The sequence below is a fragment of the Chrysochloris asiatica genome, unplaced genomic scaffold (assembly GCF_000296735.1).
Source record: "Chrysochloris asiatica unplaced genomic scaffold, ChrAsi1.0 scaffold00022, whole genome shotgun sequence".
Classification (NCBI taxonomy): Eukaryota; Metazoa; Chordata; class Mammalia; order Afrosoricida; family Chrysochloridae; genus Chrysochloris; species Chrysochloris asiatica.
Window position 1 is genome coordinate 14894568 of NW_006408540.1, and position 27419 is coordinate 14921986.

At 40.6% G+C, this 27419-nt stretch overlaps 1 protein-coding gene across 1 annotated transcript in view; it reads right to left on the bottom strand.

The window, feature by feature from the left end:
• VWA8 (von Willebrand factor A domain containing 8) overlaps positions 1–21571 on the bottom strand; it is a 518389-nt gene extending 496818 nt beyond the window's left edge. Inside the window, exon 1 of the mRNA XM_006837608.1 lies at positions 21409–21571. Coding sequence (XP_006837671.1) covers positions 21409–21571 — 163 coding nt within the window. The remainder of the gene's footprint in view (positions 1–21408) is intronic.
• Between the last annotated feature and the right edge of the window lie 5848 nt (positions 21572–27419).

The following is a 27419-nucleotide window of genomic DNA, read 5'->3' on the forward strand; positions in this document are numbered from 1 at the left end:
GTTCCCCCTTTCTCCATGAACTTCCCCTATTTCCTTGACAGTTGTATTCTTATTTTAAAGTTCCTAGCTGGTCAAAATAGTTCTTCACCTCCTTTTGTTATCCTAGCCTGCTACCCACAAGACTTCCTTTAGTCCTGTAGATAGACCAGGCCTACCAGAGTTATTTCTCACAGGGTCATCTCATTAACATGAAATCTCATTGTGGTCCAGAGGCCTATAGATAACAAAGGCACCTCAATTATTCAGGACATCCCAAGAGTTTGTAGTTATTTCTCAGGAACCAAGGACAAAGATCAAATTACTTTTGATAAAGTTAGAATAAACTGTGCTGGAACGGATCAAAATGTGCTGCACATCTGTCTGTGTCAGGCACCTGAGCCTCTGCTATGAGACTTCTACCCAGAGTATAAGTTATATAAAACAGCAATGAGGCATCGGGGAAAGTCACGTTTTAAATGCTAGCTAAAAGAAAAAGATAACAGTCCAACCCAATATATTATCCAGCTATTCTTTCATTAATATGTAACAGTGCTAATAGAGTCAACGATATAAAAAGATGCACATTGTTTAAGATGATTCAAAGCATCAATAAGGTGAAATTGTTAACATATTTCTTCACTCCAATTTTTACATCTTTTGTTGTTGTTATGTGCCGTGGAGTCAGTTCCAACTCATAGCGACCCTGCACAGGGTTTCCGAAGCTGTAAATCTTTACAGGAGCAGAAAGCCTCATCTTTCTCCTGCAGAACAGCTGGTAGTTTCGAACTGCTGACCCTGAGATTAGCAGCCCGATTTGTAACCACTATGCTACCAGAGCTCCTTCATCTTTACGGGTCCTTATTTTCACTATACACAATTTCAAGTTTTCCAGAAAACTATCCAAAAGTTCAATATTCCTAGCTGTAGCAAAAGGCCAAAGCCCTGTTGCCATATATGCCACAAATTCCTATATGAAACAAGCAGAGCAGAGCAAAAAGTTCTCAGTAACTTCTAAAAGGTTCTAATTCTTTTAAAATAATATTAATATATGGCTAATCTTCTAAAATATGAAATTAGATGCTAACTTGAACAGTAGTCTTTCTATGCTTCACTCTCTCCAATAGCAAAATAGGCATGTTGATACCATCTGCACTTGGAACTACATTTGGAAAGAACTCAAAGATGACACACAGAGAAAGTAGCTGTGGAAAACACATCTTTCAGCATAGCCAGTAGAGAGTGAATGAGGTGGGCTGGCGTACGGAGGACTAAAGCCTTAAATCAGAACAATAGCAATAATAACAGAAAACACTGCTGAATGCTCATTATCTTCTAAATATTTTACACATTCCCAAAATTACCCCTGTGAAACAGAGATTTTACAGATGAGGAAATTTATAAATCTGTGAAAAAGAGTTTTTGTAGATAAAGAAATTTATTATACATGTGATAAATTGAGAGAAAGACAAATTAGAAAGACGTACAAAACTCGATTGTTGCTGGGTCCAAAATTAGCAGCCAGAATAAGGTCAGGCAAAGTGCATTATGGGCTGTAAACTACTCCACAATCTATCATCACCATCATGCCCCTTCACTTTTGGGCTGTGACAAAGGCTAGTTGTTGGACCAGTGGCATCAGCATCACTTGGGAACTTGTTAGAAATGCAAATACTCAGGCCACAACCTCCACTAGTAATCTGTGTGGAGTTTTGTGTGCTGCTATGATGCTGAACTCTGGAGCTCTGGTAGCATAGTGGTTATGAATCGGGCTGCGAACTACAAGGTCAGCAGTTCGAAACTACCAGCTGTTCCATGGGAGAAAGTTGAGGCTTTCTGCTCCCGTAAAGATTTACAGCCTTGGAAACCCTGTACAGGGTCGCTATAAGTCAGAACCGACTCCATGGCACATAACAACAACAATGATGCTGAACTAGGGTCAACAGAGCTTCCAGGCTAAGTCAGACAAGGAAGTAAGGCCTGGAGATACACTTCTAAAAATGAGTCAATGATCTAATCCTGCTGAGCATGGAGCTGCTGTGACTCTGGGATTAACTCAGGAGTAACTAACACCACCTCCACCACCTTTAGAATCCAAAATTGTCTCAACAAGTCCTCTAGGTGATTTCTAATGCAATCCTGAGAATCACCAGTCATTGAGTTCCAATCTCATCAGATTCCCCTACATAGTACAACCCTCCATACTTCAAGATACTGACTGACTGATTAAACTACCCTGTGTTCCTTAATGCAGGAAAGACCTACGATACACCTAACTATCGACCTAAATATAACTCCTTACTCCTACCTACCCCCAAAAAAGAAGCATCAGATAGTGGGCAAAATATGAGAGGTTGTGCTCTTAAAAAAAAAAAAAAAAATTAGAAAAATATTGGGACATGTTTATTATCTTGAACTGCTAACCACAAGGTCAACAGTTCAAACCCACCAGCTGCACTTTGGAAACCCTAAACAGGGTCACTATGAGTCAAAACCGACTTGACAGCTCTTAACAAAGAGAAGAGACCAGATCTGTCATAGTGACACCTTTAACCTCTGTGAGAATGAGTTCCAAAATGGTGACAGTAAAACATCTAAAACTATGTCAGAGTTAGCATCCAAATCATTGTGCCCACTTTTTATTTATTTTTTGTCTATAAAAAGGCATATTTTATCTCAGTTGATTTCACAAGATAAGTTAAAGCCTACATACAAGGTTCCCAGTCAGTAGAAAATTTCAGGTGAAGACCGCCTGCTAACAGAAGGCAAGCCATCACTGTTTTCTAGGGCCCCTTTTGTTTAAGGTCAAATCCTGAAGTAAAAATTGCAAACCAAATTATAAAAACATTTGCCAGCAAAGTAGAATCACTGTAAAAAACGCAAGTATAATTTCCAATACAGAAAGCACATATGCAAGTTCATTGTATAAATCAAAGGAATTGTCCTCTGAATTGGTCTAGAGATCTGCTAATATTTATTGAGGAGGACTGGTTATGTGGCAAATAGTTAGACACATTATCATTCGAGTGAAGTGCCGTTGAGTTGGTTTCTACTCATAGCGATCCTGTATAGGGTTTCCAAGGAGCGGCCGGTGAGTTTGAACCACCGACCTTGCAGTTCAAACCGACCTTGCAGTCCAGTGTATTATCCCGCAGCACCACACTAGGACTCCACACATGGATGTATGTTATTTCATTTAATCTTGTCTCTAAGCAACCCATGGTTCGTTCCTTTGAGCTATTTCTCTAACTGCTATACAGAAGCCCGATCTCAAACTAGCTGTATAAATGCCTCCTGGGGTTTCTGTGGCAGTAGTTCTATGAAACACTTCATGAGAACCATGGGTTGTTCAGAGGTCTTGGCTCAAAAAAGAGTATAGAAGGTAACCGGAAACACAAAGTCACAGCCCATGAGAAGCATACTGAGATATTGTCACTGCCATCACTAAAGCCACACCATGAGACACCACTTTCAGTGGGTAACATTTCACCCAATTTTTTTATTTTGATAAAAGGGGACTTCAAAAAGTTCATGGAAAGGTAGAATAAAAAGATACTGGATTTTTTCCACCCCCAACTTTTAGAACCTGCTCATATTTTTCAAAACTACAGAAAAGCTGGGAGGAAATGCTAAAATGAACACATATATTCTTCATCTGTGAACACTGTGACACATTTGTTTACTCTCTTTAAATAAACATATATGAGTTTTGTGTTGTAAAAATCATGGTTCTTCATATGTAGTCTAAAGGCATCTCAATGCATCTTATAACAAAGGACACTTTTCTACATGAACATAAGACCAACATGACAGCTAAGAAGCTTGTCTGTAGCCTTTTGGATGTGGGATCCCTGCACTGTGAAGCTCCTAGGTCCAGGAGCAGATTGATGCCAAGATACATGGAGATCTCCAAGGAACACTGGGTCCTACTGATGTTATAAACAAACAAGGACCTTTCCTCTGAGTCAACAAAGCGAGAACGCCTTGCCCTAGAGCTGGCACCCTGAATTTGGACTTCTAGCCTGCTAAATTATGAGAGAAAAAATTTCTGGGTGTTAAAACAAAAAAAGAAAATTATTTGTAATTCCAGGGTTACTTCACATTTACTCAAATGTCTCAATAATGCTTTGTATAGTTGCATTTTTTTTTTTAATTCAAAATCATTTCATTCAAAAGGTCCCACTCTATTTGATTAGTGTGTCTTTTTGATCATGTTTTTTAAATTGATTAACACTGGACTTTGTTCACTGCCATAAACAAGCGGCTCCTGCAGTCTTTGCCTAACTCCCAAATGGCTCTCCCCTGGACAGGGGCATTGAATTGGCCTAGTGTAAGTTATGACCCACACAGCCTGGCTGTTAGAACACCGAGTGGAGTCAGGGTCTTGCTCCCTGTGGATTTCCCCACTGCCTCGGCTTCTTCCTAACTCACTTGTGCCTCTTCTTCAATAACTTCTTAGCTCGGAGTGCTGAAGACCAGCTCTGACACCTCTTTTCTATCGTATGAGGGTAAATCAAAAAGAATTGCTACAAAGGCATAGAAATCTTTATTAAACAGTTTGATTGGTTTTTTTTTTTTTTTTTTTTTTTTACAACAAACCTAAAGTATTTATTAAGCAAAATAGTAAAATGTGGAACTACTGTTACTCAACATATCCTTCATATAGGCCTATATACCTCTGAAGGCAGTGTTTCCATCTCTCTAACACTTTCCCAAAAAATTCTACACTCTTTGATCTTTTGTTGTTGTTGCTATGAGCCACCGAGTCAGTTCCGACTCATAGCAACTCTATGCATAACAGAACAAAACACTGTCTGATCCTGTGTCGTCCTCACCATCCTTAACTATGCCTGAGAGCATTGCTGATGCTCCTGGGGTCTTCCACTTTTCACTGATTCTCCACTTTATCAAGCATGATGTCCTTCTCCAGAGACTGGTCCCTCCTGAGAATATGTCCTAAATGTGAGAAAGAAATCTGGCCATTCTGGCTTCTAAGGAGTATTCTGGCTGTAATTTTCCAACACAGTTTTTTGTTCTTTTGGCAGTCCATGGTAATTTTAATATTCTCCTCCAACACCATAACTCAAATGCATCAATTTTTCTATGGTCTGAATGAATGAATAAATAAATAAAATAAAGTCCAACTTTCACATGCATATGAGACTATAGAAAATACCACTGCTTCTGTCAGTTACACCTTAGTCTTCAAACTGATTATCTTTGTTCTTGAACACTATAAAGAGGTCTTGTGCAGCAGATTTGCCTAATGCAACACGTCATTTGATTTCTTGACTGCTGCTTCCATGAGTGTTGATAGTGGCTCGAAGCAAAGAGGAGTCTTTGACCACTTCCAATATTTGCTCCATTTATCATGATACTAAGGAGCTCTGGTAGCGTAGTGGTTACAAATCGGGCTGTGAACCGCAAGGTCAGCAGTTGGAAACTACCAGCGGTTCCGCAGGAGAAAGATGAGGATTTACAGCCTCGGAAACCCTGTGCAGGGTCGCTATGAGTAGGAACCGACTACGCAGCACTTAACAACAACAACAACAACATCATGATGCTATTTATTTGTCCAGTGCTGTGGGTTAATGCACTGGACTGCAAAGTAAGTTTGAACCATAAGGTCGGTGGTTCAGCTCACCAACTGCTCTTTGGAAACCCTATACAGGGTCGCTATGGGTCAGAACCAACTCAACAGCACTTAACAACAATACATTGAAGTACAACACATATTTAAGGCTATGGTCTTTGAACTTCATCAGTCAGTGTTTTAAGTCCTCTTCACTTCCAACAAACAAGGTTGTATCATCTGCATATCGCAGTATGTTAATGAGTTTTCCTCCAATCCTGATGCCACATTTTTCTTCATATAACCCAGCTTCTCAATTATTTGCTCAGCATACAGATTGAATAAGTATGGTGAAAGGATATAATCCTGGTACACATCTTACCTGATTTTAAACTACTCAGTTGTTCCCTTGTTCAAACAACTGCCTACTGGTCAATGTACAAGTTCCTCATAAGCACAATTAAGTGTTCTGGATCAATAGTTTGTCATGATCCATACCGTCAAAAGTGTTTGTGTAGTCAATAAAGTACAGGTAAAAATCTCTGCTTTCAGCCAATATACATCTGGCATCAGCAACAGTATCCTTTGTTTAAATCCAGCTTGAACCTTAGGCAATACCCTGTCTATATGCTGTTGCCGTCATCTTTGTATAATCTTTAGCAAAATTTTACTTGCATGTAAGACTAATGATATTGTCTTATGATTTCTGCATTCCATTGGGTCACCTCTCTTTGGAATGGGCACAAATATGGATCTCTCCCAATCAGCTGACCAGGTGGCTGTCTTTGATTTACACCACATCAAAACAGCAGTTTGGGCGTCCTTGGGGAGCACAAAGCAGGTTCCTTTTGAGTGTTGAGTTTTAAAAACAAAAAGGGGAAGATCAGGGCTGTAGGGTGGAGGGGATAAGGTTTTTATGATGCAGTGAATTCTTTAATATGCCTCTCCTAGGCTTAATTTTTGTAACTCCCACCAAATGACTCTTTTCTTGATGGGTCTGGGATAGAGACGGTGGGAAAAGGTGCTGATAGGATGATATGTCAGTTGTATATGATTGTTAATAGGGTTAACTGTGACTGCAAAAACCTGGAACTCTAATGTGGGTATAAAATGAACCATATTAGAAACAAGAAGGGGCAATCTCACTACCAACAAAAAAGAGCCAGGAGTGGAGTATGTCCTTTGGACCCCAAGACCCCTATGTGTTGAGCCTCCTTGATCCAGAGGCAGAGCTTTGACAGTAGAGCAGTGGCAGAGCCTGAGAGAAAGCAGTGGGCTTCCCAGCCCACAGAGCAAGTCGAACTGAGTGACTTTGGGCAGGAGGCTTGATTGCAGAGCACGGTGCCTCCAGTCACCTAACTGGGGAGCTAGGTTTCATGACCCAAGAAGCTAAGGTCAAGTGCCTTCAGACTGAGGCTTATGGTGGAATGGTGTCCTCTACAAGCATTCATCAGGAGCCCTAAAAGAGTTTTGTAACATTGTTGGAGCAGGGCAGAGGCCATGCCTATGGTGCAGCTGAAGAGAAGCAATCCTGATTGGAAAAACTGTGCCCTAGGCATTTCTGCCTGTGAAGTGTAACCTATTACCTTCTCTAATAAACCTCACCACCTTGAGTATTGTCTTGATGTTCTGTGTGGCCGTTACAATTAATTACTGAACCCAGCATGAGTAGAGTGTCGTTGGAGGGATGGTAGGTGCCATTTTTTAAGTTTTCCAACAAAATTCTCATAGGACAGCCCTTGCTACCCTTAAGAATAAGCAGATGCATCGCTGTAATGGAAGGGGGAAAATTCTAATGCAAATTTCCTGGCCTTTCTTTCTTTTTTTTTTTTTAACCAATCCAGTTTTCAATTTGCTTAAAACCTCTTTGTACTAGGTCCCCATAATTGTCCTGTGAACTTTGAGAAAATAATCATCATGTTTTGAGCTGACCTCTCTGCCTTGAATTTAACTGGCCCAGCAGATGCCCTTGAAAGCCACAGACTTGAGTGGATTTTGTTCTCTGGAACATCCTGGTAACTCCAAGGTGAGAGACTTAGCCATGAAGATGATGGAGATTATTTTCCATTCATCTCTCCAGATCCACTGTGTAGCCTTCTTCAGCGTGCTCAGTGGCCCAGGAGGCTGGACTTGAATGGATTGCACCAATGGGTTCTTGTGCTTTCTGACTCACTCTTTCACCCAGTTACAATTCGTTCCAGAAAATTCTCGTCATTAGCTTTAATCTTGACTGATGGAAAAAACAGTTCATTGAGCTAGCTGATGTTTGCACAACACTTTTGGCACCCATAAAACCAAAAGCTTTCTGTAGGCAAGATGTTTGCTTAAAAGTGAAAAGCCTTCACCATGTGAGAGCTCAACTTCAGTAGTTATTGAATTTATGGTAATTCTACGGTCTTCTTCCACCAATTTCTGAACTTCATGGAGGTTAACAGTCTTCCCTCTCTTAGTTCATCTTTGAGCTCTTTTCGAACTTCCTTAAAACACTTGGTCCATCTAAAACCCAGAGTTTCATGAAAGGCAGCATTCCCACAAACTTGCTGAAAAAGTTTCAATGATTCGGGAAGATGTCCATTTGAGTTTTGGTAAAAATTTGATATTAACCCTGACCTTAAAAGTGTTTTCTTCCACGGCACAAAAAGTATCCTTTTGTTTAAAGACAACCTAAGAGTATGACACCTGTTCCTCATTTCTGCTTGTGACAATTTCATTCTTCCAGTTCTGACCAAAAAGCTTGTTGTTAAGTGCCATCAAGTCAGTTGCGACTCACAGCGACCCTGTATAGGATTTCTGAGGAGCAGCTGCTGAATTTGTGCCACTGATCTTACGGTTAGCATTCCAGTGCTTATCCTACAGCACCACCCCATGACTCCAAAGAAGCTTGGAGCCATTCTTAATTTTGTGCCCTCACATATTCCAATCCATCAGCACATCTACAGACTTTAGGATATATCCTGTGTCTGACCTCTTCTTACCACATCCTCTATTACTAAAATGTTGATCAACTACCATCATCTCACCTCTCAGCAGACCTTCTGTTTCAACCCTTCTTCTCCTGCAATCTATTCTCATCCCAACAGCCACAGAGATCTGAATTGAGAAGGAATCCAGTAGCATCGCCCTTCTGCTCACCCCCACAGTTCTGTGCAGTCAGACACTTCCTAATCTGGCTCTCCCTCAAATTTCACCTCCTACTGGTCTTCCCTTACTTATTCAGTTCAAGTCACACTCGTCTCACTGTTGTTTGAATACACCCACTTCAAGTCTTTGCACTGAATTTTTCCGCTGACTAAAATGCATCTTCTCAAAATACTCATGTTATCATGGTCCCAGGAAGAAATATACGGTACATTCAAATTGGGTACTTGAAGAGACTATATTAAAAGAAAAGGAGCTCTGGTAGCGTAGTGGTTACAAATCGGGCTGCTAATCTCAAGGTCAGCAGTTTGAAACTACCAGCGGTTCCGCAGGAGAAAGATGAGGCTTTCTGCTCCCATAAAGATTTACAGCCTCGGAAACTCTGTGCAGGGTCGCTATGAGTCGGAACCGACTCCATGGCACATAACAACAACAACATATTAAAAGAACTGTTTCAGGTGGTATGGGCAGAGTTTAGGAAAACCAACAAGGATAGTGCAGTCATCAACACTAACAACAGAAAGCCATTACAACTCGTAGGCCTGAAGGGATAAGGGGCAAGAGCAAGCAGAGAGTAACTGTATTAAGAAGATCTAAGAGGAGTTGTGACATTTTGTGGACGAACACAAAAAACAGATGCATGCTGGTGGCCTGGCAAGGAGGAGCTGATAAGTAAATAACTCAACCTCACTCTCCTTCTACTCTCCAACTTCTTTCCAGTGTCTTCTTGAAGTCTGAAGGCACGGAAGTCCACCTAGGAATTGCAAAGAAAGCAAATATCCTCACCACTGGACCAATAAACATGATAAATGGAGAAAAAAACTGAAGTTGTGAATGACTTCATCTTCCTTGGATCCACAATTGACCCCCTGGAAGTAGCAGTCAAGAAGTCCAACGATGTACTGCATTGGACAAATCGACTGCACTCAAGACCTCTTGGAAGTGTTCAACAGTAAATACAGCAGTTTGCTGACTAAGATGTGAGTGACCCAAGCCAAGCTGTTTTCAATCATCTCATATACATGTGAAAGCTAGACAATGAAAAAGGAAAATGAAAAAATATGAATTATGATACTACCAAAGAATATTTTATATAAATTAAAATATTTTGGAACACCAGAAGAATGGACAAATCTGTGTTGGAAGAATAATGTCCTTTAGAAGTAAGGATGGGAAAAACAGCAATGAAGTGATGAGCTAAGTCCTACAATGTTCAATAGACTCCTGTGAACCTGGGTTGAGACCTGGTTAGCCAGCAGTGTGGCAAGACCTGGGGACTCTTGGACCCAGAGCCAGTGACATAGTCACAGAGGACTAGAGTGGAAGTGAAGCGTCCAGCTGATAAGAAGAGAGGGCATATGCATAAGAACACCCACACTTGACCTGGCTTCAATGACTGGATGATCAGAGCTCAACCAGAAGAAAGAAGAGGGAAAAAAGAGTAATCTGATACAATTTGATGAACTTGACCTACACCTATGGAAGCAGTAGCTCAAAAGAGGGAACAAATCCTTACAGCAAGAATCATTCCCACCCCCTCCACACACAAAGTAGATAGGGATGGGCAACTTGGACATTGGCTACCCAAAATGGGGGGCGGGGGGCTACAAAGGCAAGAAGTGACTGGCTTACAAGCTTTCAAGAGGGAACCTAGATCCAGAGGGCCTGGAGAAAGGTAGAATTTCCAGTGAGTAGTATTCAATCTGTCTAGGCGGGGCTGATTAAATGAAATGCAGACGGGTCTCTTGTGATACAATAGTGAATAATTGTTATCAGGACTGATTGTGAGGGTTGGAAATATAAAAGTAGATGTTTTATAGCAAGGAGAGGAGTGATTAACTTTTCAGTCTAGGAGCAGAGGTCCCTGGGACCATCAAGGGAGAAGAGCAGAGAGCAGGACCCTACCCAGAAAAGCAGTGATGCCTGAAATGGAGGCAGAGATGATGACATGGAAAGATGGAGCAGATGGGGACTTTAGATCCAGAAAGGGAGAGCGACTGTGTGCTGAAGACCTGGGAGGTACGGGGGAAGGATTGCATGGAGGGGATTATAACCATGGCAATGAGATGATATATGATAGAATGAATATAAAACTAATGTTCTCCCATGTAAACTATCACATAATTCATAATAAAACATTTAGAAAAAAAAAAAAAAAGAAGAACGGATGGTGAGACTTTGTCTCATCTACTTTTAACATGTTATTAGGAGGAATCAGTCCTGGAAAAGGACATTATACTTGGTAAATTAAGATCAGAAAAAAGAAGAAACCCCTCAGTGAGATGGCTTGACACAGTGGCTGCAACAATGGGCTCAAATATAGCAAATACAGCAACAAGTGTCAGCATGGTACAGGTGTTTCATTCCAATGTAACACTACAGGATCGCTGAGGGAACTGACTCCATGGCACCTAACAACATGAACTATTTGTTCTAATTACAGTCCTTCCTCATCTTGTAAAATGTTTCTTAACTCGTATGAAAAATTACATACCAGCTTCTGAACCAATTCGTTTTCGCTAAATAAAATATCCAAAGTTTCATCTCAAGGTCCAAATAATTGATGGATTTATTTCTGATCTTTATACATGAATTCATACATGAATTCTTCCCTAACGCTCATCAACAGAGTTCATATACACTTTATAAACAGTCCCATGCCTTCCATTATAGTCTTCATTGCATAAATAACTTACTTTCATTAATATTACATTACTTTATTAAAAATAATTTCTGCATTAAGATATGGCTCTTTTGGCCATGGTCTTTGCAAACCCCACCAAACGACTGGGTAGAACCAAGCAGATTGGGTGTATTTCCTCTTTTACTAATGGATCTGGGTAAGAGAAGGTAGAAGAGATGCTGATAGGATTATAAAAATCAGTTGTGATTATAACGACTTGGAAGTCTTGAGGGGATTGGTCAATTTTGCCATTCTACTGAGTTTAAAACGAATCTTCTCAGAAGCAGGAAGAGAGACCTCACTGCCAAAGGAAGAGCCAGGGGTGGAGTGCATCCCTTAGATCTTGAGATCCCTGTACATTGAACCTCCTTGACCCAGGCGACATAGCTGTGACACCAGAGGAGTGACAGTGGAGGGGTGGAGATACCGCAGCGGCAGAACCAAGAGCAGGACTGAGGCCAGGCCAAGGGGCTGAGGGCCAGAGAGGCAGGCAACTGTGTCCTGAACCTTTCTAATCCTGAATAAATTCCCTTATTGCTGTTAAGTGCCACTGAGTCGGTTCTGACTCATAGTGACCCTGTATAGGGTTTCTGAGGCTGGAAATCTTTGCAGGAGCAGAAAGTCTCAGCTTTCTCCCATGGAGGTGACTTCCCTAATAAACCCCACAATCGTGGGTATAATCTGTGAGCTCTGTGTGGCCATGGCAATGAATTATCAAACCCAACTGAGATGCTGAGAGTGCTGTGGGAGGAACGATCGGCATCAGAATTGGTAAGGAAGGGTACAGTGTGGAGGCATGTGACATAGGAATCAGCCTTCCGCTGATGCTGATGGTGGTTCTCCTGCCCCTTTGCAAAGTCAGAGGAGCTCAGACACTGCCTCCTCGCCATTCTTATAGTCTCATAAAAGAAGACTTTATTATTACACAACACAAAATAGATATTGTAAACGCATAACCACTAGATTCCTTTGTTCTTCACCTCACTGAATTTAGTATTTTAGCTTACAAAATGAGTTCCCTTGTTTATATTCCAGTGGTTTTTGTAAAATTTCTTAAACTGTATTTGCAATGAAAGGTGAAATCCATTTTTTGTCAATCTAATTTTGCTGATTGGTTTGACACTGCAGACTACCTTAACTGAAACTAATATTTCGACAAAAAAGTAATTAAACACGTGATAGGAGAATACATTTTCTCGAAAGTGTTGTATTTTATTGGCAAATATTATTCTTGGCAAATGTGTGCTGAAATCATTATATTTTACAAACTCTTTCTGAGTACATCAAATTAAACAACATCTTTTTCAAGACAAGTGGTTTCCAATTCTTTGCCAACTAGAATATTGAAGGTGGCCCTAATTTAGTTGTCAGTGATAAGAGCATTAAAAATAACACCTTTGACAACAGATCAACATATTTGTAATATGCAACTTAGAAAGCGCCCAGAATTGAATATTACTATATCAAAATTCCTTGGTTCTACCAATAATTCGAGAGTCCTGCTGTGGCACTGTAGAATAAGCACTGAACTGCTAAATGCATGGTCGGTGGTTCAAACCCAGCAGCTGCTCCTCAGAAATCTCATTTAGTCACTGAGTTGGAAATGACTCCATGATACTTAACAACAACCAGTAACGCGGAGCGCAGTGGCTCTGTAGAATAAGCACTGGACTGTGAGCCACAGATCCTAAGTTGGGATCCACCAGCTGTGTTTTGGGAGAAAGATGAGGCTTTCTGCTCCCACAAAGACCTTGGGAACCCTATACAAGGTCTCTGTGAGTCAGAACCAACTCAACGGCACATAACAACAACCAATAATTAGTATCATCTGGGAAATATTACCCATATTAATTCATTTTCAAATGGGGGAAACTCCATTCACAACATCAACAGGTATGTTGCCACAAGATTTTATTTTTATCAAAAAGTTAGCATGCTGATATTTTGAACAATTGTGCTAATAATCTTAATGATAACCATTTTATCATCTAGACATTTTTTACTGCAGAAAGGCATGATTTTTAAAAAAGGTACTTTTAAGAATAAAAATATTTTAAGATAAAATGAGGAGGTAGTATAATTGAAGTACAAATTCAAGGAGATAAAGGAATGATGTAAATTTTCTGACAGCTGAAGAACTTTTTATCTACTTTCAAAATAGAGAATGTGGGTAACAAATCAATAGGATATTTTTATTCCATTTAAAAGACAGACTAAAAAAGAGGGTTGTAGAAATTCTTAAATGCTAATATGACACATTGGACATCATCCTTCACAACTACTATTTATAGATCTCATGAAAACTTGTAGCTATTAATCTAAATGTATACATATTTTTATAAAATACAAATTTTATAATAAATACAACTATAATTTTATAAATACATATCTGAAAAATTATTTTAGATCTTTGAAAAAATATTTGAAGACCACTGTTCAGTCGATTGAGTCCTGGTGGCACAGTGGGTTAAGTGTTGAGCTGCTAGTCACAAGGTTGGCAGTTCAAACCCACACTCCCAGGGAGAAAGAGGAGGCTGTCACTCCTGTAAAGATTTACCATCTCAAAAACTCTAAGAACTTGTTCTCTTCTATCCTAGGATCGCTGTGATTCAGAATCACTTTGGTGCAATTGGTTTTATTGGGTTCAAACTGTACGAGCACAGCATTTTGTGGGCAGGGCCTAAGTTTTAATCATCTTTTTATCCCTAGTACCAAGAACAACTCCTGGTATGGCACTATGGGTTAATGAGCGGACTGTAACATTGCTTTGAACCGCAAGGTTGGCGGTTCAAGTTCACCAGCTGCTCCTTGGAAACCCTATACCAGGTCGCTATGGGTCGTAACCAACTTAACAAGAACAACCAAAAACAACACCTCAAGCTGAGCAGGTGTTCAATAAATGTTTAGCAAGTGCATAAGTAAATTAATGATCATTTCCTCAGTTGTTTTTTATTTTTTTTTGTTATTAAGTAGTGTTCAAAACTTCTATGATTCATTTTCACTCTTCAGTAGACCACATCCCACCTACCAACACATTCACAATTCAAGCTATTTTGTTATCCCAAAAATAAGGCATTCCAAATGAAACTAAATTTCAGCCACATTTAAAGCTACAAAGCTTGATTTTTATCAATTGACAATATTCTTAATTTAAAGGGATATCCCCAAAAGCTCAGGGAAAATAATTTCCATATTCAAGTCAAAAATTGCTAGCACTTGATCTTGTACAAACCACTTCTCAGACACTGCTAACTTGCATTTTTGGTCACTTTCAGCTGTTACATTTCAAGTGCTCTGTTCTTTGGTCTTTTTTTTGTCATTGAATTCCCTCTAACCTAAGGCGATCCCACGCCATTTGGTTTGAGTGTAGGGTTTACACCCCTTTTTCCAATACTGACTTTCACTTCTGCGCTAAAACCCACCAAGGTTTTGGTGAGTACATGCCACAAATATTCCCAGAACATTCTACTCCATTTGCCATAATGATTATTTCAGACATGGCACATGATCCAACACTGACCAACAGCAGTTCTCAAAATTTTGGTCATAGCTCTCAGGAAAAGATGTTCTTGTCTTCTAATACTGAATTTTAAAAGCAATGAAAGTCTGAGACTGTCCCTAAGACTATCACTGGTACCACCCAAAAAAGGCCTGCCTGACATTGAAACCAATGCTCAAAAAATTATACCCAATTAGGCTGAAAGTGGAGGGACCACATAGTCAGGTAGAGCCCAAGTCCTATCTTTTCACTTTATTTTAATTCCCAGAATCCAGCCAGACCTGAAGTCATGAACAAATTAATATATTTTTCTGTGTACATTTCTGTCACTTATAACCACGTGGTTGCTAATGAATACAGCAAGCAAGACAAATGTCACCATCCCCATTTTACAAAGGAAGATACAAGAGGGGCTATAAAAGGCATTTTGACCCTGAGGACACCAAAAAAAAATTTAATCTGAATATTAACATTAATAAATTTTCATCAAACAAATAGTTTTCAGAGCAAAATCCATTAAGCCAAGACTTCCTTGATCAATTTTTATGCAAGTTTTCATTTTTATTTTACATAAAAGTATTTCATTGTGGCAATATGACTCATCAGTCAATGTCTTATACATATATAGAACTTAACCAATTATATCTTTTACAATAGTATGTTATACACAAACAAGATTTCATTCTATTTTCAACATTTAATAAATAAATCTTGCAACATACAGCTTTGCCACAATTTATTTTTTTGTATAAATCATTTCTAGTTGTTCTTTAAATTTTTGATAGTTTTTATTTAATTCTTGGCTCATCTATCAAGATCTTTACCAATCTCAAAAATGCTTTTCTTTTTTTTTTTTAAAAAAAAAAGCAAAAACAAGAACAAGCAAAAAAATGCTTTTCTCAACTATGTATTGTTCAAGTTACATGTCCAGCAATCCTTCTTGTGAAATGTGATTGTTGTTTTTTTTGTTCTTAAATGTTTTATTGTGAATTATGTGATAGTTTACATGGGAGAACATTAGTTTTACATTCATTCTATCATATATGTCTCGTTGCCATGGTTACAATCCCCTCCATGCAATCCTTCCCCGTATCCCCCAACTCTTCAGCACACAGTCGCTCTCTCTCTCTGGATCTAAAGTCTCCAGCTGCTCCATTGCTCCACATCATCATCTCTGGCTCCATTTCAGGCATCACTGCTTCTCTGGGTAGGGTCCCGCTCTCTGCTCTTCTCCCTTGATGGTCCCAGGGACCTCTGCTCCTAGACTGAAAAGTTAATCACTCCCCTCCTTGCTATAAAACCTTTACATTTCCGACCCTCACAATCAGTCCTGATAACAATTATTCACTATTGTATCACAAGAGACCCGTCTGCATTTCATTGCATCAGCCCCTCCTAGTCAGATTGAATGTTACTCACTGGAGATTCTACCTTCCTCCAGGCCCTGTGGGTCTAGGTTCCCTCTTGAAAGTTTGTAAGCCAGTCACTTCTTGCCTTTGTAGCCCCCCACCCCCCATTTTGGGTAGCCAATGTCCAAGTTGCCCATGCCTGTCTACTCTGTGTGTGAAGGGGGTGGTGAAATGTGGTTTTAATGCTCTTAATCCCTCTCACATCAAAGACTACAGATTCTATTAATGCACACACCTTCTAGGATGCTGAACTCCACAAAATGCACTCACAATTCAATGACCGAATTGTAGCTTTGACAAAGTAGTTGGTAATGTTCATGGTTTCTCAAGACCCGTATCAGTGACATTTTGGCTGCATAATTCTTTTTTTGAGGGGCTTTCCTGTGTGCTATAGAGTGTTTAGCAGTACCCCTGGTTTCTGCCCACTAATATGAATAACATCTCCTCCCTCCCAGGTGTAACAATGAAAAAAATATCTCTAGAAAATGACAAATGTGCCTTGGGATCATAGGGGAAGAAAGAAAATCACTCCCGATTAAGAATCACTTGTCTAATTGTCACCATTGATTATTTTTTTATGAAATACCAAAGGTTTTGGAAATTTCCATGTTAATCTGCGTGTCCTTAGGTCTTCTAAGTAGTTTATTAGGCTACAACTGTTCTGAGAATTTATTGCTAAATTCTTTTATACATAATAGGATCTGAATGCCCTCAGGGTCCAAGTTCAAGCTCTAGTAAATAAATACAGAGCTAAAATCTGCAGTACTTGGGTACCTAGTACAGTGCTTTTCTCTTTTATACCAGATTTCTCAGCTGTAGAAAGAGGTCCTAATTTTTCCTTCCCAAACACAGTCAGGATATAATCGAAAGATCACACACACACCTATATAAAATGCAAGTATTATTTACTGTGCTGTCTACTATAGGAAACGTACTGTGTTTATATATTTAATATTGATGTTTATTGCATAGCATTATAAATTTAATATGAGACAACTAAATGTCCAATAAATTATAAATTATACCAATAAACCTAATATCTATTTTAAATGATTATGTATAAGAGTACATATCAACATGCTAATACATTTATAATAATAGCTGAAAACAAAACATAAAACATACATGATTCCATTTTTAAAGATGTTGTGTATTTTATAGATATATCTGATAGGATCAACATCAAAAAAATGAACTATTATGAACACAGTTGGGGGGGGTTATGTTTTAGGGAATTAGCATGTTTTCATTTTCTATAATGAACGGGGATTGCTCACACAAAAACTATTTTTAAATACTTCTATAAAAATATTTATTTCACAGACAAATCATAAAGATAAAAAGTGAATAATAATAGTGGTAGGGAATAGGGCTAAACATGACATTATGGATTTATCTGGAGTTATGTTTTAAGAGATATCATATGACCTATGGTGAGTCCTGGTGTGGCGCTGTGGGTTAATGTGTCAGACTACAAATCCATTTGAACTGCAAGGTCAGCGGTTCAAGTTTACCAGCTGCTCCTTGAAAACCCTATATCACTATGGGTCCGAACCGATTCTATGGCACTTAACAACAACAAATATCTGAGTCATGGTGTGGTGCTGTAGGATAAGCACTGGACTATTAACCAAAAGATCAGTGGTTCAAACCCACCAGTCACTCCTCAGAAACCCTATACAGGGTCACTATGAGTTGGAACCAACTCGATGGCACAACAACAACATGTCAGAATCTGTAACAAACTGGCTTGGCTCCATCTATGAAAACATTGTACTTTAAAAAGACCCTTTCTTCCTTCTGGCTATGACTTAATAAAAGTCCTATCCTGGCAGCCAACAAGGCAATTCTAGCCTCGGCCATTCCTTCTCTATAAACTTTAGCATAAGCTAATGAATGCTTATTAGGTGTAAAGAACTGAAAAGCACCAAAGGAACATAAATACAATGAAGCAGGGCCTCTGTCCTCTGAAACACACGGCACATATAACATAGAACAGTCTTGTAACTTGTGCCTATTGTTTAAGTACCTTGTTGCTCTTTTTCCAAATAAGGAGGAAACAAAGTCAATTACATGCAGAGAAGCGTAGTGGTAGCGTAGTGGTTACAAATCGGGCTGCGAAGTGTAAGGTCGGCAGTTGAAACTAACAGCTGCTCTGCGGGAGTAAGATGAGGCTTTCTGCTCCCGTAAAGATTTACCGCCTTGGAAACCCTATTCAGGGTCGCTATGGGTCGGAACCGACTTGACGGCACTTAACAACAACAACCAGTCACAAGTATGGAGTCCTAGTGGGGCGCTGTAGGATAAGCACTGGACCACAAGGTCAGTTTGAATCACATGTGGGAGGTTCAAACTCATCAGCCACTCCTCGGAAACCTTATATAGGGTCGCTATGAGTCGGAATTGACTCGATGGCACTTAACAACGACAGCAGTCCATGTATGAATGCAGCTTAGAGTATCTTTTCGACATAAAACTGTAATCCATTACAATTAACTGCGATTTGTGGTTGTACTTATGTCTGTGTCCTGTATCTGACTTCTAATTCAAAATGGGACACTCTAATTTTGATGGCCAACACTGTCTCAGGTTAACCTAGAGCTTGTCTTCTGTTACTTGGTTCATATCTATTCTTATTTGAGTTAGAGCTCTGGTGAGTTTCCCGTCCTTATTTCTGCAATAGCAAAACAATTAGCCTTAACATAGTTTATTCCTTATGATGTGAACCTTCCAGTCAATGATTAAGTCTAAGATGTTAATGTTATCCAGATTGGCATTATTATAAGTTTTAAGAACATTTACATCACCAATACCAAAATAATAAACCTAACACTGGTGCCTTCAAGTTGATTCCAACTCCTGGCAACTTCCGTGGTTTTTGGAGTAGAAAGGTAGCAGCATCCCATTTCAAAGACTTGGAACTTTCAAAAGGTAGAAATGTCAACCCTTTTGTTAGTAGCTGAGCACTACTTAACCATTTCCACCACCGGAGGACCCCCTAAGAATTCACACCCACTTGCATTTCTAATCTTTTTGCAATCATCATGTATTATTCATGAACAAAGAACAGTTTTTCTTTTTCTCTTTTTTTAAAGTTTACATCAATTAACTCTGTTCCTTCTCACTACCCAGATAATGCTGAAAGATCTGAACCTAAAAGAAACAGGTTTCATTTCTCCTACAGCCAAGGAAACACAATAACTCACATAGCTAAAAATACAGAATAAAATAACCCTTTAACAGACACTAAGGAAGCCTGGTGCCACTGTGGTTAAAGCATCTGGCTAATAACCCAAAGACTGGCCATTCAAATCCACTAGCTGCTTCTCAAGAGAAAGATGCTAGAGTCTGTTTCAATAAAGATTGTTGTCTAGGAGCGGAGGTTCCTAGGACCATCAAGGGAGAGGAGCAGAGAGTGGGACCCTACCCAGAGAAGCAGTGATGCCTGAAATGGAGCCAGAGATGATGATGTGGAGCAATGGAGCAGCTGGAGACTTTAGATCCAGAGAGGGAGAGGGACTGTGTGCTGAAGACCTGGGTATAGGGGAAGGATTGCATGGAGGGGATTGTAACCATGGCAATGAGACGATATACAATAGGATGAATGTAAAATTAATGTTCTCCCATGTAAACTATCACATAATTCACAATAAAACATTTAAGAAGAAAAAAAGGATTGTTGCTGTTGTTACTGAGTATAGTCAAGTCGATTCCAACCCTTAACGATACTGTATAGAGTTTCCGAGGAGCAACTGGTGAGCTTGAACTGCCAACCCTGAGGTTCAAACTGATTTTGCAATGCAACACATTACCCTGCAGCACCACAGCAGAACTCCTACAACCCTGGAAACCCTATGGGTTGGTTCTAGTCTGTCCTATTGGATCTCTATAAGTCAGAATCCATGAAACAGCCGTGGGTTTGGTTTAAGTTTGTTTTTTAATGAACAACAATATGTGCCAGAGACTAACCAAATCTTCACAGTAACCCTATAAACTAATATTATTCTTATCCCCCTCTAACAGGTGAGAAAACTGCGGCATAAAGTAAACTAACTTATCCTCAAGTTCACACTGATAGAGCATGCAGAAGTAGACTCCAAACAGTGCAACCCAAAATTCAAGTCAGAGATTGCATTGTTGCCCTTGACTTCTGCCTTCTGGGGCAAAGGAGCAACAGACAAAAAAACACAGCAAACACCACAGTAATCAAGAAATGGACAAATCGCAACTCAACAGCAAAGGGCATATATTCAAGAAGTGAATGAATGAATGAACGAAATTCACGTGATTTATACTCACTCATTTCCTGACAAGGAAAATGGTTTGGAACAAGGAGGGAGAAGTTGGACAAGAGGAACATTAGTGCCTATAATTTCATAGTGAAAACCTGTTATTCTAAGCAACAGTGACATTGACAAAATCTTGCCTAGGATCACTTTACCATTGAAAAGTCACAACAACAGACATCTCTTCCTTTACCCAGCACACATATTTTAACCTATAAAACACAATCAAAATGATTTCTAAAAGCAGCCAAAATATACTGAGCAATGAAACCAGAGTATGTGATTTTAGTGTAGTCACTAGTGAGCAAGTCACCTTTCCCTCCTGGTCTCAGAGTTTTTAACTAAATTAAGCTGCGATTTACGGCTCTAATAATATGTGAACCTGAAGGAAGAAAGTAAACTGTGAAACTTGGGAAGCCTCTGTACTCTGGGTTCTTCGGCGTGGAGCCTTCCAGGACGCCCCTGGCGGCCACAATGCACGGCACGGCTTCCAGGCACCTAGGACTCGGGGAACAAGGTCAAGTACACCTTTCAACAATTCCCGATGACAGCTGTATAAACTTCTGTGCGTAATATAATCCAAGTCAGGACTCTGGGGGTAAAAGTCGCGGCGAGGGAGAAAAGAAAGCACTACTCCAGGTGATCAAGGGCACTAAGTCAGGCCCCCCGGGTTACAGAATGGCATTCAAGGCCCAGAGAGTGCAAGCGCCTCTCCGCAAGTCACACAGCAGCCAGCAGAGGTTAGTGGCAGGACGGCTCTCTCCAGCTTCCCGCACAGCGATCCTGCCCTGACTGAGCGAGGCGGCAGCGCGGAAGCCGGCACGGAGCGCAGGGCGGAGGGTTACCTGTGTCGGCCCCTGCCCCGGCGTGCAGCAGTCTGACCTCGGGCTGCCGCCCGTCGCCGCCCGGCCTGCCCCGTACCACCTGCCGCAGGAGCAGTCGTACGCGTCGGGCGGCTGGGCCGCCGTGGCCACCAGGCGCCCGGAGGAGAAGGAGCCGGGACTGCATGGGGCCGGGGGGCGCTACCGGGCAGGCAAGGGTGGCAGGGCCGAGCCGCGTCCCGGGAAAGCAGCGTGAGGCGGCACGACCTGGGGGACAGGAAGCGGCACACAGCTGAGTCCGCCGGAAACTCCGTCCCCCGGAGCAGCCGGTTCTGTCATCTGGCCCGGCTGGCCGGGCCCGCGGGGGCGGAGGGAGTCTGCGGGGTTAGAGGCCAGGAAGCGGACAGCAGGGCCGGCGGACGCAGGGCCAGCGGGCCACACCGCCAGTTCCCCCGGCGCGGAGCTCAGGCGCCTGAGCCGGGCGCGCGCCTCTCCGTTCCCGCGCGCTCGCTCACCTGCACTCCACCAGGCGGGTCTCCAGCTGTCCCCCAGTGACCCCCGAAACTTACAAGCGTTCAGGTTATAGGAGCGAGGGGGCTTCAAAAAGTTCGTAGAAAAATGTAATTTAAACATATTGAAATTTCTCCATGAACTTTTTGGAGTCCCTTAAGTATATGTCTCCAAGATGTCAGAAAGGGCACAAATCAAGCATTTGTTAGGTTATTCGGAAGTACAAGACTTAAATGAACATAATTTATGTCTTTAGTAAGGTCAGTAGTTCAAATCCACCAGCTACTCTTCGGAAACCCTATACAAGGTCGTTATGAGTCATTTAACAACAACACTAAGATAAAAGAAGTAGCTGTCCACAAAGCAAATTTCTTAAGGGCCTTCTAGTGAGATCTGACTCATAGTCACCCTGTAGAGGGTTTCCATGAAGTGTCTGTTGGGTTTGAATGGCTGACTTTATGGTTAGCAGTCCAGTGCTTATGCTACAGCACCACACCAGACTCCACAAAGCAAACTAAACCTAATATAATCATACGCAACTTCCAAAATGTCAGGTGAACTGACAAAAGCAGTCTGGATCATGTTACGCAAAACAAACATTGAGCAAAAAATATGCAGTAGGCTTCACATTCTGTTTGTCTGAGGCCTTGCTAATTCCACAGCTACCACAGCCGTTAAATACAAAATGAGCACCTATCACAGGCGTCAGAAGAAAGTAGTCCTGATGTGTAGGATAAACACTGGACGGCTAACAGTAAAGTCGCTGGTTCAAGCCCACCAAATGCACTTCCGGAACCCTGTAGAGGGTCACCATGAGGAGGTACCAACTCAAAGACCACCAGTAACAATAGGAGAGGAGACTGAAAACAAGAAGCTGAGCTATATAGGATTTGGGTATCTTGTTGAAGAGATTTGGGCTTGAGGGTTGAAACAGACTTCTAACCAGGTCAGAAGATGATGGAAATCGAGATAATAAGTATTTGCATAGTGCATTGCAACATGGTTTCACATGTATTTTTTCATTTAATTCTCTTGGTACTATCACTATCCTCTAGTCTACAAATGAAGAAACTGTGGCTGGAAGAGTCTTAGTTTAGAGAATCCCCATCTAATCTTGGGGAAGGCAATACACTTTTGAAAGACTGAAGAACAGCCTAAAGCAAGGCAGCAAGATAGCTGAGATAAGAATTAAGAGCCATTAGAGTTAGAGCTCTGGTAGCATAGTGGTTAGGAATCGGGCTGCAAACCTTAAGGTCAGCAGTTCAAAACTACCAGCTATTCCGTGGGAGAAGATGAGGCTTTCTGCTCCCATAAAGATTTACAGCTTCAGAAACCCTGTACAGGGTCACTATGAGTCGGAACCAACTCCACGGCACATAACCACCGGAGTTAAAACAGCAGTGCTGTAGGATAAGCACTGGACTGCAAAGTCAGTATGAGCCACAAGGTCGATGGTTCAAATTCACCAGTCACTCCTTGGAAACCCTGTGAAGGGTTATTATGAGTCAGAACTGACTCAACGGCACTTAACAACAGAGGTAAGACAGGAGTCCTAGTGTGGCACTGTAGGATAAGTGCTAGACTCTAACCACAAGGTCTTCAGTTCAAACCCAACAGCCACTCCTCAGAAACCCTATACAAGGTCACAATAAGTCTGAACCTACTCAACAGCACTTAGCAACAAAATCAAGAATTAAGAATTTAGCAATGGGGAGATTAATACTCAGTAATTCAACAAACATTTATTAAACAATTTATTGACAGCATCTTGTTAAGTACTATGAAGTAATGATGGAGCTGTCTGCTTCTGTTAAGATTTAACAGCCTTGGAAACCCTAGTAAGGTCAATATAAATTGGAATGCCAGTAAATTTATTTTGGTTCAGCAGAACCACCAGAGCCAAACCTGCTAGGCCGTAAGATGGGGGAATAAAATGTTACCAACAACCAAGTAGGTAGAGAGGAAAGCCAAAAACAAAAAAGTCCATCAGTTGGCAACCACCAGGTTTGGATTGTTGTTGTTGTTATGTGCCGTGGAGTCGGTTCCGACCCATAGCAACCCTGTACAGGGTTTCCGAAGCTATAAATCTTTACGGGAACAAAAAGCCTCATTCTTCTCCCACATAGAAGCTGGTAGTTTCGAACTGCTGACCGTGAGATTCGCAGCCTGATTCATAACCACTACGCTACTAGGTTTGGATAGAGTAGTCTATATTCAAAAATAAGTGAAAAGGAGAAAAAGGGAGTATATTAAGAAAGACATTGTGAAGTTCCGGCAAGATGGTGGACTAAGCAGATGCTCTACCCGGACCCTCTATAACAAACATATGAGAGAACAAATAAAACAGACACAGATGACAATGCTGGCACCAGAATTTCAGAAGAAAGGTTAGAGAGGTGGATGGAGTGCTTTCTGGGAGGGGAGGCCAAGCAGGGACAGCAAGAGAGGGAGACTGACTGGTAAACATCTGGCCAGTTGCGACTGGACCAAGTTAAAGCATCAGAGGGAAGCCTGGCAGAGCAGATTCACGAGGGTGACTGAAAGGTGATTTCTTCTTTTCTCCCTCACTTCTCTGGTGACCAGATGGGTGGTCAGCATCTACATGGGATCATCCACCCCCAGCAAAGACCCTGCTTTCCAGGAGTTCGGAGCCACACCACTGTGAGGTGGGAGATGGCTGTGCTGCTTTAGTGTGCTTCTTTGATACCTGGATTCAAGTGGGCTTTGCTCCAGACCTGCACAACCCAAAGAGGAATGAGGCGCTCATCATTTAACCAGTCATCCTGCTTCCAGCTTCCCTGTAATCCTAACAAACACTGAAACCAGCCCCATCAAGGACCCCCACAAACAACTTTTGGATAGCATGTCATGAACATAAATAACACAGAGGCCAATAGGAACTCCATCTAGGCCTCAAGGACTAGGAACTCTGCTGCCACATCCCTTCCACAACTACATTGTGAGCTCCTTGAATTACAGGTGAGATTTCTCCCCTCCGGTTCCAAACGGCACTGTTTGTTTCTACAAATAAGACAACCCAACAGTGGCCCCAGAGAAAGCAGACAATTTTAGCTCACACAAAGAAACAAGACAGAACGCCTCAAACAAATGACCAAGATGCAGAGCCAGAAAACAATTCTGAGGACGAAAAACTAACAGAACTAACTGAAAAAGGATCAAAAGAATGATAATTAGGTATCGTCAAAGGATGATAGGAAAATCCAGAAAAGCGAGGAGAACACAATAAAAACTTTAGAAGAATTCAGAAAAATACTACAAGAACAAACAGACAATAACAACAACAAAAACCCACAAATTTTGAAACAACAAAAAACCTGCCATTAGAAATCCAAAAGATTAATACTAACATCTCAGAAATGAACAATATAGTGAAAGGGCAAAGGAGTAGATGCAAAGCAATGGAAGCCCAAATTAGTGAACTTGAAGAGAAATCGCCCAATACTAGTAAGTTAAAAGAACAACCAGAAAAAAATGAAAAAATCCCAAAAAAGAGGCTAAGAGTTATGTGGAACACTATGAAAAGAAGCAACTTAGGAGTTATCAGAATTTCAGAACAGAAAGAGACAAGCACAGAGAAAATTTTCAAAGATTTATTGGAAGAAAACTTCCTTACGATTATGAAAGAAGAGAAGCATACAAGAAGCTGAATGAACCCCAAGCAAGATTGACCCCAAAATAAAATCACCCAGATATATCATAATCAAACTTTCAAAAATCAAAGGCAGTGAAAGAATCCTGAGAGTGACTTAGGAAATATGAAAAGTTGCCTACAAAGGAGAACCAATAAGACTAAGCTTTGATTTCTCAGCAGAAACCATTCAGGAAAGAAGGCAATGAAATGACATATACAAAGCTCTGAAAGAAAAAGACTGCCAACCAAGAATCATATACACACCAAAGCTGTCCCTCCAGTACAATGGTAAAATAAGTACATTTCCTGATAAACAGAAATTCAGGGAATTTGTAATGACCAGACTTTACAAAAAATGCTTAAAGGATGTTCTTTGGACCAAGAACCAACAACAAACAACAACCTGAGATTAACATACATGACAACACCACCCAGAACTCAATCCAGATGTAGAAGTATTTAAGGTAAAACAAAACCTAAAAGACCGAAAATAAGGAACCAGAGATATCAATGTATAATGAAGTCAACTACAAAGCAAAAAGAGGGAATAGTGTAGATACAGAACTTCCAAATGATAAGTCAAGTAGATTTCAAGCTAAAACGTATTATTTTAAGCAGGGAAACAATTAATAAATTACAGGGTCACCTCAAAGAAAAATAATACATCTGTACATCAAAATTTGAAAATAGGAAAATCAGAAAGATTTAGTAAACATTAAAACAGCAGAAATGAAAGTGGCAATACAATCCACAAACAAAATGAACTTAGCATAGAAAATTATGTGGAACAAAGAATCCAGCATCTCACACACACACACACACACACACACACACAAAGTAAAATGACAACAATCAATTCATATGTATTGATAATTTCACTGAATGCAAATGGATTAAATGTACCAGTCAAGAGCAGAATGGATTAGAAAACAGGATTTTGCAATATGCTGCCTACAAGAGACATATAAAAAGATGGGGACATTCTCCATGCCCAGCCGCTGAAGAATGTTTAAACAAATTTTGGTACATACACATAATGAAATACTACAAAATATTGAAGAATAATGATGAACCGGAAACACCTCAGAACATGGTTGAACCTGGAGGACATTATGCTGAGTGAAATTAGTCAATCAGAAAAGGACAAACATTGATATGAGACCAATGTTTTTTAAAAAAAAAAGATTTTCTGGATAAAAGAAACAGTCTATGATGCTTGGGCGGGGGGATGGAGGGCAGGAGATTATTGATGGGCTAGAAGGCAGACACATGTTAACATGGGTGACAGGGCAGGCTATATTCAACAGGAGGGAGGTTAACTGAAGAAAGATGAAGGTAGCAGGAGACACAGGGAGGAACGCAAGAGTTAAAGGAAATAGAGGTAAATACTGTTACCTGATGGTACATGGAGGAGATTGCAATCAGTGTAATGAAGCAAAGTATATGATTTGTTGAATGTGAAACTGATGATCTGCTTTAAACCTTCACTCAATTCACAATACAAAGTTTTTTTTATATATATAAAAAGGCACTGTGAGCAAAAGAGCAAGTGTGAGATCAGAAGAACTAGGTGGTGCCAAGCTACCACTAAAAACTGCTCTGAAACAAGTCATCTTAGAAAGCCCTTGATAGAGTGGGTAGAAATGTGGAATGAAACTAGACAATACATAAAAGGGCAGCTTACCCATCAGAAAGAAACTGAAGTTCGGAATTCAAGACTACAACATATGTCACTCTTCATGTCTGTAATGGAACAAACCTTCATGACTCAATTTCCAGCCAAGCAGTAGACAGATAGATAGAGGGGACAACAACACTGGTGATGTATGCACACCATAGAATAGTCAACCATTCAAGATGGAAAAGGCAGCAT